General features: G+C 44.9%; 1 protein-coding gene across 3 annotated transcripts in view; it reads left to right on the top strand.

Moving 5' to 3' along the window:
* Positions 1-13,192, top strand: part of LOC146868591 (ER degradation-enhancing alpha-mannosidase-like protein 3) — a 276,166-nt gene that overhangs the window by 177,939 nt on the left and 85,035 nt on the right. For all 3 annotated transcript variants that reach the window (XM_085611786.1, XM_085611769.1, XM_085611776.1), the window contains exon 14: positions 1,808-1,973. In XM_085611786.1, the coding sequence (XP_085467912.1) occupies positions 1,808-1,973 (166 nt within the window). The remainder of the gene's footprint in view (positions 1-1,807; positions 1,974-13,192) is intronic.

Genomic DNA, 13,192 nt, shown 5'->3' with positions numbered 1-13,192 from the left:
TTTAAGCATGGTAGTGGAAACCTAATTCTGTAATGTCTCTGAGCTTTCCTCGAAGACCGATTGAATTTATCACCCATCACAGGTGTGCTTCTAAGCAGGCACAAATCTTAGGTCTTTATACAGACTTCAATCTTGAGATTTTACAGCCATTTTACAGATTGTCAACTTGACTATGGCAACCACACTAACAACTTTCCCACATCTCTCACTAACTCACGCCAACTATTTCAAAACACAATCAACTATGTTTCATGTGTTGCATTCACCTGTGTAATACTTCTCCTTCCAACCTCAAACGGCTCCACATGAACCCTGAAGCTAGACCCGTCTTTAAGGTGGCTTTATTCTCCAAGGAACATATGGAACCTACCTCTCTGGCAGATAAACTCATCTTGCTCTTCAAAACGACTATGTCCCAAAACGTAAATCTACTTACTCCCTATAACAAACTTTCAGGACCAAGAATTGAAGCCATAAACATTGCTTCTCTAAGTTGCTAAAATATTCCTTCACCCTCACCTCTAAGAACGATCGACCTTTGATAGTTCCAGAAATGTCTCTTCAAATGTTTCATGGTCTCTCTCAGCTCTTTATCCTGTGTGGTACACCTGTAATATCACTACCCACTTGCCTGCGCCTAATTTGAACCTGTTGTCGCTAACATCCCTTTACTATTTCTATTTCAAGCCAAGTTCATGGGTATCGTTTTGATGACACTTTTATTTCCTTTTATTTTAAACAATACTTTTGGGCAGATTTACAAAGCATTTTGTAGTACTATAGTAGTACAATTTATTACAAAATGCAATTCACAAATCTACAAGTGGAGGTCTCCACCTATCCAGTCTTTTCTAATCTGAGGTCTCCGCACATGTAAGGTTTACTACTTAGCAGTAAATGGGGGGGGGGGGGACAGGAAGAGCGGTGCGAAAATGGGGTATATCTCCTTCTAAATGGGAGGATTCTAAGGAAAGTTACAGAGGGGATTAGAGACAGACTTGCTAATACAGACACATACCTATTGATACTGTACCACACTCGCATAGAAAATAATGAAGGCAAAGAACTATAAACTTTAATAATTTTCCCTACTCTTTCCAATATGGAGTTCTCCACCCAATGTGTGAAACTTTACTACTAGTAACTTCACGTGAGGGAATGGAGACATGTAAGTCTATGCCTAGCTGTAAATCTACACTCTTAAATTTTGAAAGAGTTGATTTATGCCTAGATGCAGGAGTAGATCTTCATGGTAAAACCTCTAACATATGTAAATTCATCATTGCCAATCAGCCCCTTTACATTTACAATTTTACAGTAAAAAAATGGCTTGGCTATACAACTATATTAAAATCAATTAGAAAAATATTCTATTACAATCTGCACGTTTTCTGGAGGATGAATATAATGCAAAGTTGTCTTTTGACTGTCATGTTAATTTCAACTAACATTTTTCAGAGATGCCTTCTCCTATATTCTTTCGAGGCTTGTCAGACACTGTAACTATTGAAGCAAACCTATTTAAAGCACCTAGCCACCCTTTATGTGTGATATTTGTGTATTATAATTTCAAGAATTACTTTTTGAATAAAGTACAAGCTTTGGCTTATGTGGAGAGCTGGGTGCAAGTTCATGCATATTTTTGCTATTTTACGCACAATTGCAAGTTTGTTCTATTCTAAAATGCTTTAAGCCCCTTGAGCTGTGTTCAGGCTTTATGAAATCACAATTAAATTAATAAATTAGCTCCCTGCATTGGAATACTGTGCATATACATCTGGACATGCATTTGTTTCTTTATCTTTAGGATGGATTCGTTCTTCCTGGCTGAGATGTTTAAGTATCTGTACCTGCTATTCACAGACGCCTCAGATCTGCTCCTGAACATAGATGACTACATTTTCACTACAGAAGCTCATCTGCTACCGCTATCTCTATCCACATCCCGTCCACACTGCCCCCTGAACAGAACGGTATAATGTCACTATAACAAGTGGGACTTCTTTTTAATATGTCACCAAAGGCAGCATCTATATCCGCTATCTACAGACAGATATAGTAATAGTTACCTAGTAAGTTTAGAAGCCTCTAGTTTGAAATTGGAATCCAGTAATATGGAGATTTGAAATTCGTAGTGAATTTGGGGGAAAGGTATATAATTAGATTAGCAAAGTTTGGTGGTGGATTGTTTCTCCTCTCCAGCATGGATGATTATATTTGTATATCCCGGATAGAATACTTCTTGCTTATGGAGAAGGTCTCAGAAGACTTTAAATCAGATAAACGTAGTGTTTTAAATTGTAGCAGAAAGTATGTGAACTGCCCACCTTATAACAGATGTTTCGCTCCACTCTTACAGCTTCATGTGAAATTTCAAATTCTCCAGTATTGGGTTATCTTTCATTGATTCACATGCTTGAATCATTCCCCGTCGTCTAAGTGAGAGTCCCACGGTACATAGAATAGCAATAGCATAGCTAAAAGAGCAATAGGACATATTGTAATATAGAAGTTAATAGGAAATAACTTGTCACTTTAATAACTTGTCCAAGTCATTAGATATGGTCCAACCTCCAGCCAATCAGGCAACAGGACCCTCTGGAACCGTCTCCTCAGAGGCTCAGACTCTCAGGTTTTTCGACTGCGCGCCGTGTGAAGGGAGTCTCCCTAAGCTCTGCTCAGTATTTCAACTTTTTCTTCAGAAGTTCTTCAGAATACCTTCACTACAATGTCTACTACAAAGAGGTCACTCTTCAGACACTGTGAGTCGTGTGAGAAACTCCGGCTTCATTCTGAGGACCCACACAAAAAGTGTATCTACTGCCTCCTCCCTGACCATCAGGTGAGAGGTTGTAAAATCTGCAGGACTTTTCTTCAAAAGACTTTAAGAGACAGAGAGGGATGTCTTCTTCTGTGGCTGCAGAAGCTCAAGACAAAGGATAATCCCTTATCAGATGTTGAGAGTGATTCCTCTCTCCAGACTGTCATCTCTATGAAGAGAGCTAGTGAGGCGGAGATGGTATCTCCTAAGGCTAAGGTGCTGAAGAAGCATCACACATCTAAACTTGAAGACCAGCCTTCCTCCTCAAAAGGGGCTCCTGCTCCTCCTAAGGGTCAGTCTATCCCCTTTACGCCTCCGAGATCTAAGTCTCAAGCGTCCAAGTCTCTTCCTGAGATACTTTTGCCTAAAAAAATTGGTAGCTCGTTGACGAGCTAGTCATCGATTCCTTCATCAACGAAGTCTTCTGTCTCCACTACTACGACGACGACTTCCACCTTCTCTTCTCCTCAACCTACAATGATTGTCGTTGGCGTCCTCTCTGTTGACGCTTGTGTCGGTGAAGCCTCACTCGTCGGCCGCCTCCCTCACTTCGTCGTCGATGAAAAAGAAGAAGCGCACCATCTCTAGTCATTCGTCGACGGACGCCTCTTCGTCGACGAGACGATCGACGGCTTCCAAGGATCAGTCTGTGTCGTCGACGGAGGCCTCGTCGACAGCTGCCTCATTGACGGCCGCCTCGTCAATAGTTGCCTCATCGACGGTTGCCTCATCTACGGCACAGAAGCCTTCACATACGGAACTTCAACAACGCTCCTCGTCGAAGACTGCAGCGTCGTTTGGGGAATCTTTGGTTCCGCCTCCAGCTTTGATGTCTCTAGTTCCCTTGAAGTCTTCAGCAACACTTTTGTCACCCTCAGGAGTGACGGAGGCCTCCCTGCTTCAACGTAGACAGTCTTCTTTGGATATTCTATTGCCAGTTCAAGTATCTCCTAATCTTCCTGCGGAGCTGTTTGATTATGGGGCTGATGAGGAGGATGCGGAAGAGAATGACCGGTTCCATGTTGTTCGCAGTCCTTCTGAGCTTCTCATCAAGTGCCAGGATATTGATGATGACCAAGGGTATGATTATTACCCAGATCCTAATGCTCCACCACCAATTGAGACTCCAACTGCACAGATCCCCATGTCTCATTTTCAATTTGCAAAATATGCATGATGACTCCTACCGCCGATTCCTCCCCCTCTGAGTCAGCCTTATCTGTTCCTCAGACGCCTATTCCTCTGCTTTCATCGCTCATCAGGCCGCCCCCTCCAGTGTCTCCGGTGGCATCGATGTCTCACCACCTGGGGGACACACATACCACTGATGATGACAGAGAAGAAGGGGAGTTGGATGATAGATCCCTACTTACAGATTGGGACAATTATCAGATCAAGACTCCATTGCCTACCACTCCAACTCCTGTCGACTCTCCACCAGCTGATATAGGTGGATTTCATGTTCGCATGGACAAAGCGGCCAAGAGGTTCTACTTTCCTATGGTCACCATGGATGAAGACTGTTTCTTGTATGATTTCAAAGACCAGCCACAGAAACAAGTACCAGCTATACTGATCATCGACTTCATCTGGCAGGAGGGTTTGAAGGTCATGAAGACCCCTGCCTCAATTCCTGCAGTCCTGCCATGCCTGGATAAGAAGCACAAAGCCCCGGATAATTCACCAACCTGTCTTATTAGTCAACCGAAGACGGACTCTGTTATCTCTCAGGCGGCACAACGTCTTGGCAGGAATCCCTCTTCTCCGTTGTCGGCTCCTCCTGATCGAGATGGCAGACGTCTTGATTCCATTGGGAAGAAGTTTTCCACATTGGTGGCAACTACTGTCTGGGCGGCTAATTCACTAGCTATCCTAGGCCGCTACGACAGGCAAATGTGGTCGGACATTTCCTCCTTTATTGATATGTTGCCCGAGTCCTCTAAAGCGGAAGATTTAAAGATCCTTCAGGAGGGAGCACCGATCTCTGCCGAGATCATCGATTGTGCAGTGGACTTCTCCTCCACGGGCTTTCGTCAACTAGCGGGGCGGCAGTCCTCCGACGTCAGGGCTGGTTGAAGGCTACTTCTTTCCGGCATGAAGTACAAACAAAGATTATTGACATGCCTCATGACGGTGAATCACTTTTTGGCCAGCACATTGATGAAGAATACAGAAGAATACCGACACCGCACGTGCTCTCGGCACTCTACAATTTAAAAAACAGCACTTTCGTGGTGCGAAGGGTCGTGGTTCCTCCTCCTCTTCTTTTCTGGGAGGTTACAACCAATACCGGCAGTACCAACCCTATCAGGGTCAACAGCGTTACTCCGCCTCCCAGCAACAGCAGTCGTTTCGACAACAGCCGGCTGCCTCTTACAAGCAGTACAGAGGGAAATCCTCCTACAGAGGCAGAGATTCCTCAAAAAAGCAGTGACAATTGCCACCTGCCAATCACTCTACCCATCAATCCGACCAAGGTTGGAGGGCAGATCTCTCATTTGTTCTCCAATTGGTCTGCAATAACTACAGATCGATGGGTTTTGGACATAGTGTCCAGAGGACACACTCTGGAATTTGTGAAATTCCCTCCAAATTCTCCCCCCAGAGTCCTCCTGCCCATCTGAAGGAACTTTTATGTTAAAGAAAGGAGCGATTGAAGTGGTGCTGAATCGTCAAAGGGGTGCAGGCTTCTATTCAAGATTCTTCCTCATCAAGAAAAAAATCGGGGGAGTGCCACCCCATTCTGGACCTTCGTTCCCTCAACAAATTCCTCAAGAAACAAACCTTCCGAATGTTGTCTCTCCAAGAAGTGCTTAAATTACTGTCTCAGGAGGATTACATGACAACGCTGGACCTTCAAGATGCCTATTTTCATGTCCCTATCCTACCCAGATACAGAAAATTCCTGCGCTTCAGAGTGGCAGGCAGAGATTTCAATTCAGGGTCCTTCTCTTTGGCCTTCGCTTTGCGCCCAAGTGTTCACCAAGGTCTTGGCACCGGTGGCAGCACATCTTCGTCAAGCTGGTGAACAAATATTTCCCTATCTCGACGACTGCCTTATAAAGGCGCAGTTGTTAGCAGTCGTAATCAGACACACTCTAATATTCCGGTGTCTGTTCCAGTCGCTGGGTCTTTCCATCAATTTGGAGAAATCTCAGTTCACCCCCTCTCAAGTGAGGACGTTCTTGGGGGCCATCATAAACACACAGCAAACAATGGCATTTGTCTCAAACGAAAGACAACAGCGAATTTGCAAACTGGCAACCGCCCTGCGCACAAAAAGGTCCGCTTCTGTTCGACATTTCAAATCGCTTCTGGGGATGCTGTCTTCCTGTATTCCCCTAATTCCCAACTGTCGCCTAAAAATGAGACCCTTACAGCAGGAACTCGACAAACAATGGCAACAAGTCTCCGGGTCCCTCAACGATGTCCTCAACATCATATCTCGGAAAGGAAGAGCGTTGCTATGGTGGACTCGCATACCAAACATCTCAGCAGGCCGTTCGTTTGTAGTGGACGCTCCAAGTTTCACCCTCACGACAGACGCCTCCCTCGAAGGGTGGGGTGCGCATCTTCAGGGCCTCACAGTCCAGGGAAAATGGGACACCCACCAACTAACTTCGCACATAAACCTCTTGGAGTTGCTGGCGATATTCCGGACGCTGAAATCCTTTCGCACCCTTATTCATGGAGCTTCAGTGTTGATCCAGACGGACAACACAACAAGCATGCATTATGTAAACAAACAAGGGGGCACGAGGTCCACTTTGCTATACCTACAAGCTCAGCAAATTTGTGATTGGGTGATTCAGCATCAGATCACTTTAACGGCAGTCCATGTTCCGGAGTGTCCAACATTCTAGCGGACTTCCTGAGCAGGTCGATCTGGTCCCACCACGAGTGGGAACTTCATCAACCAACGCTGGACCGCATCTTTCAGCAATGCGGATGCCCCAATCTGGATTTATTTGCGACCAGCCTGAACAAATGCCTATTCTACGCAAGTTGGCTTCCCTAACCAGAATTGTGCGGGAATGCGTTTTTGATGAACTGGTTAAAAATGTATGCTTGCGCTTTTCCACCGATTCCTCAAGTCCCAAGGGTGCTTTGGAAAATGCGGAAAGAACCCTGCCACATTATTCTCATAGCCCCAAGATGGCCTCACCAGTTTTGGTTTACGGAGCTCCCCCTTCTGTCAGAGTGCGGTCCAATTTGCTCCGCCCAATACCGAATCTTCTTACTACTAACCATGGCCAGGCCTGCCACCTGGATCCAACATCTCTGCGATTGGCAGCTTGGCGCCTGAAAACTATGAGTTTGCCAACTTAGTTATTCCTTCGGACTGCAGAGAGGTCCTTGCTAACGTCAGAGCACCCTCCACTATCAAAACCTACAAACTCAAGTGGAAACGGTTCTGTCTTTGGTGTGAAGCTTCAAATGTTTACCCCGTTTATTCTACGCCAGAGCAGCTTCTGCCTTTTTTTCTTACAACTAGCGAAATCCGGCCTCTCTCACTCTACCCTTAAAGTTTTTCTGGATGCAATTTTCAGATTCTGGCAGGATGGTTCTAATTCTCTTTATTCTTCAAGAATTATTCAGCAATTTTTCAAAGGCTTATTTCGGATGTTTCCGCCAATTCGACACCCGCCTCCCCCTTGGCATCTGAACATTGTGATGGCACAACTCATGAAGCCCCCATTTGAGCCTATTCATAGGGCCGATCTCAAATTCATCTCCTGGAAGACATCGCTGCTTTTACCTTTTACTTCTGCTCGGTGAGTCAGCGACATACAGGCTTTTACTATTAAACCGCCATTTCTTTAATTCACCACAGACTGTGGTGCTCCGCACTAATACGGCCTTTATCCCTAAAGTACCATCTGATTTCCACCTGAATGAGCCGCTCATCTTAAAGACTTTTTTCCCTAATCCACAGTCGCCAGCGGAAAAGACTTTACATTCTCTGGATGTTAAGAGGTGTTTGAAATTTGATTTGCAAAAGACAACCAGTATGCGTAAAACTGATCAGCTTTTTATTGCCTACAGAAGGATGTGCAAAGGACATCCAGTAACTAAACCGACTATTGCACGTTGGATATCAAGTACAATTTCCTTTTGCCATCAGCAAGCGGGCAAGACACTTCATGCAACGGTTAACGCGCATTCTACTAGAGCAGTCTCCTCTTATACGGCTCTTTGATGGTGTTCCTCTTCATCAGATTTGCGGAGCTGCAACATGGTTCAGCAGACACACCTTTACCAAACACTACTGTCTGGAAACTGCCAACAATGCTAACACAGCTGTTGGGCAATCAACGCTACATAATCTTTTTAAGTAAGGTGAGCCTCTGCTTCTTCCCTCCTCCTGCACAGCATGTATATATATTTGTATTTTTGCAGATGTGCCCATATTTACTGCTATCCTGTAATATATGTTTATGTATTTCTCTCGTACTCTGTTTACAATTGACTTCTGGTTTACCATGCACAATTCTAGAATTACTGCTATCTACTCTGATTCAAGCATGTGAATCTATGAAAGATACCCCAATACTGGAGAAGAACATACATTACTTACCTGTAAACTGTGGTTCTCCAGTATTTGTATCTTTCATAGATTCACATGCGACCCACCCACCTCCCCTCAGAGGCTTCCCTCTTCTACTTGGCTCTTATGTCACTCTTGTGCTCGAAAATCTGAGAGCCTGAGCCTCTGAGGAGAAGGTTCAAGAGGGTGCTATCGCCTGATTGGCTGGAATTTGGACCATATCTAATGACTTGGAGAAGTTATCAAAGTGACAAGTTTTTTCCTATTAACTTCTATGTTACAATACTTCCTATTGCTCTTTTAGCTATGGTGGTGTGCAGGTAAATACTAGGACTGACTGGATTGAACCTAATTTGCAGCCTATTTTAGCAGATATGTTGACAACACTGTGAGCTCCCTCAGGTAACAGAGCGTGAATATTCTCTCACCGTTATATTTCTGCACATTGCCAGCAGCACTGGAGGTTACAGCTTTCCTCTTTAAAAAGCTGTGTTATTGACTTTTAAGGTAAGAAAATAAGTCAAAGAATTTTCCTCGCTGTCGGTCAAGAAAAGGCGACTGACCCTTTTCGCCAGCTGCATTTTGCAGGTGTAGGAATATATTTAGAGCATATTTTCCCTCCACGGTTGCTACTGAATTCAATTCCCTAGTAAAGTTGTAGATTTGTTAAATAAAGTTTGAGATGCTGAGTGATTCATGAAACTAGAGTGACTACTTCAGCTAGCAGAACAGCATGAGGTTTACAGCAAGATCATAAACCTGATTCTTGTGTTGCTTTATTGTGCTGGAAGCTGAGGAGAGAGAACTGTTATTTTGATGAGGTGCTTCTTGCACAATGCAGAATCAACTGTGTTGGGTCAGTAATGTTCTATTTTCCGTACCTTACCAGTGCATTGGTACGGTTCTGTTCTGCGTTTTTAAGCAAGAAAGGCAGGATGACACCTTCTTCCATTACTTTTATCAAAGTATATCAGTTTGATCCCTCAGTGCACCTGGAAAGATCTTCCAAACGTTGCATCAACAGGGCATTGCCTGTTGTTTCAGCTTAGGACAAAAACAATCACAATGGGTTACTAAAGAAGCCTCACCATATTAGGATATTCCTTACTAGTAGGTGAGCCCAAAGAACAAAGTGCACATATGTCCTTCAGTAGTGGTTCATTGTTTCCAACTTTTTATTGCTTCTCCCCCTTGATTTTCTTACTACATGAAATTAGATGCACACTGAAGAAGTTGGTTGACTTTGTGGTGCTTCAGTATCTAGATGTCATAGAGTGTGTTTGTAAGTACTGAAAATGGTGTGGGGCCAAGTTGATGGTGTATCTTAAAGGGGCAAATCAACCCTCTGACAGTCCCCTTAATAAACGTCAGTGACAATCCTGGTAGATGCTACCTGTCTGTCTTTGCAGATTACAAATATATACTTAGTGTTTTTTTTCATTTAAATAGTAAAGCTGCATCAAGAAATTTTAATGGGCTGTTTCATATTTTCATGAGTCAGTAAATCACACCCAACAAAGATCTTGTATAAACTGTTGGTAGTTATCCTCCTAGTTCTATTAGGTCAATGGCTGGAAGCGGCATTAAATTGGTTGCCTGGAAAGTTGACGTCTTGGGTGCGATATGCCTTCATGGATTTTATTAATCTCCAAACCTGTGTGAGTTTGGTAGCTGTTCTGGTCTTCAACAAGGATAAGAGTATAATCTTTCACCCATCAATTTGGCCAAAAGTCTACTCTGATTTACGTAAAAATTGCATGTGACAAGAAATCTCTTAAAACTGCTCCGAGATACTTAGTCAATCCAATGAGGACATACTTTATAAATGTGAGAGACTTTCTTTTCTTGCTTCTAAGGCAACCTAAACCTGTCCATTTCAGTCATGGTCTTTCTCAACCGTATGTGATGCCATTTTGTACAATTGAGCAATTCTTTCTTCATGTCTTCATTTTCTGGTGTTACAAAAATAAATACCCTGGCTAAGTCATGTTCATGAAGTATCCATTTTGCAGTTTAAGAAACCTGTAGAAAGCTAGTGATTGGCAACCCTTGTCTATAGCCAACCACAGGGCTCACTAATTCTCCTGATACACCAAAGACTAAGCAGGTTTATGGTTTGGTACTTTTTATTAAGAAAATCAACAGATAGGAAACTACAACAACAAACAGAAATACTCCACATTCAGAACAGGAGCTCAATTTTAATTAGAAATAAGAAAAACAGTGTATAGCAAAAGGAGAAAAGAAAAGGTAAGGATAGAGAAACACCTGGAGGAATAGACTATACAGGCACCACAGGAGGGTTCAGCTCTAATGAAAACACTAGTACGAGCATCCCAACTATAATTTATTACATCTACCCAAACTTGTGTATTGACCATGAGAGCCTTCAAGCAAAGGAACCGGTCATAACCTCCAAGAGGCTCTCTAGGAATCCTCCTTCTCCTCAGCCAGATCCAAGTTCATCTCCAGTGAGTCAAAGAAAGCCTGAGTTGCCTCCACCTGGGGGAATATATAGAGCTTCACCTCCTTCAAAACGTTTAACTATCGGGGGCACCAGATGAAAGCCCTAACAGCAACCTCACACCTCAAACAGTCCATTGTACATCACCTGTAGATCTTTTTACATCTTGCTTGTGTTGTCAAACTCAGATCATGAAAGAGCAGGCTATCATTGCCATTCACCACTATATTTGTTCCAAGTGTGCAGACACTCTGTGCTCGAAGATCTGTTTCTCTCAGTACCATTATTACTGTCCAAACAGCTTTCATGTTTGTGTACCCCTCAGTTTTCATTAGATCTCTCTGACCAGCCCACTGTCCTGGTATTCAGATAGGAAAATATGGTACTTAAACATTACCCATGGTCTTGGGGTCTGCTGCCTCAGACTTCATTAATGGAAACCCCAAAATCCCATATTGGAACTTTATGCTGTGCAATCTTCAAGGTTTCAACCCTGCTGTCTAGTGTGAACAATGCCTCAGATACTCTTCCTTTAACCCCTTCAGCGCGGCGCGGATTACAGCGCCGTGCTGAAGGTTCCGTGCGCGGGCGGGGCCGTGACGGAGCGGTTCCATCATGCGCACAGCGCGACCGACGCGCATGACGGAACCGCTCTGTCACACGCATCGAAGGGGTTAAATGCTTCTTGCTTATTGCCTCTTCGAGCCCAGATCAAAGCTCTCTCACAGACCTCTCAATGTTGGACAGTTTATTTTCAATCCACTCTAGATGGGTTTGAAATGTCGACTTGTGATATTCCTCTCCTGTGCCCTTTTTAGGTCTTGCCTGAGCCAGCGCGCATGCGTTGCTCTGCGAGACATTTAGTTAGGGCTTTTAAATTCCAAACACACGCTCGAGCGTGTGCTTTTGTTTATCACTTGCTATTGGGTTTGCGTACTGTCTTTCTAAGAAAGACAGCATGCAATTGGCTCAAGGCGGGTGCATGTCCCGCCTTCTGTGGCCTAGGATCGTCGGGAGCGAGCAGCAGTGCTGCCCGGTACCAGCTGCATACCGCGCATTCCTGCAGTGCATTCACACCGTGCTTGTTTTTCTGACTACCTCTTTGCCTCAAGCACTAGCCATTGCCAGCTCCTTCAACACGAAAATTCCCACTTTTCTCTCTTCAGTGGTCAGTCTCTGTTCCTTCTGTTTTTTTTGTGAATGGGCAGTGTTGTAGCCCTCTTGCTAATGGCAAAGCGCGTTTCTGACAGCTTACCAATGGTCAGTGCCATTTTTCCACCCTACTAACGTGCAGGGCTTCTCCACCATGCTGCCACCACTCCCTGCCTCCACCCTGCCACCGTCCATTCCAACCAACCTATATCAAGTACCTCGTGCTTCCCTTAAATGGAACAAGCCGTGTTTACATATAGTGTTTTATATCTGCATGCTTGTCTTTCCTAGACTCTGTTCATAACAGATGTCACAATTACCATACTCAATGCCTTGATCTCGTTCGTATTAAAGAGGGAGTCAGCACTGCAGGGAATAGGACTTGTGGCGTACAGGTGAGACATCTGTCAGTGAGAGTGTATCTCTGAGCCATCCTGGCATCTGTGCCCCCTTCACAGTGCCCCTTCATCCTGCCAGTGTCCGGGCTGCTCCTGCATTGCAGCCATAGAGTCCGAGTCCATATGCAAAGCCCTCGCCGTACTGCTGAAGCCAGACAGGACCTAGTCACGTGATCCCCCTCCTGTCCGCCCCCACACACACACCCATGCCCTCCAATGGAATGCACAGGTAGCACCTTCTTTGCAAACAGTCTCTAACCACTGCCTTGGGGGAGGCACAGGGTGCACCTGCACTGCAAACACCGGCTCCCTTTACATTTCAAAAATCACAGGGGATCGCATGGGGCGCATGACACCAAGCACCGTCTCATCTGCAGAGCAGATGCCGCCCCTGCCTCAGGCCACGCGCACCCATTCACTCCTTCCACCCAGAGCCACAGACCTGCGCCACAAAGCACGAGGACCCTCCACACTTACTTAGACAACCCCCTCCAGGGTGGAATCCATCTCCCAGCCCAGTGGCAGATCTACGGCACAAACAGAGAGAAGAGAGAACAACAGAGACACGTTTTAAAAGGCGATATATACAGCCAGGAGCACAGAGAGCAGTGGGGAAGGGATGGGCGCAGTGAGAGAAAACGGGGAGGAAGAGATGCGTCAACCCTTCCCCATGCGCAAGTAGTATCTGCGTTTCCACCAGAGAGGCCCGCGCACCACTCAATGCCAACCTGGTGCAGCCCTTATATTGCAGATCTGGGCCCGCACACTACTCTCCCAAAGCACCTCAATCCTGACCTGCAGCCTGCTCG

Source organism: Triturus cristatus, chromosome 1_2, assembly GCF_964204655.1.
Source record: "Triturus cristatus chromosome 1_2, aTriCri1.1, whole genome shotgun sequence".
In the NCBI taxonomy this organism is placed as follows: domain Eukaryota; kingdom Metazoa; phylum Chordata; class Amphibia; order Caudata; family Salamandridae; genus Triturus; species Triturus cristatus.
The sequence above is the reverse complement of the archived record's forward strand: the minus strand, read 5'-3'. Positions and strand labels throughout refer to the sequence as shown.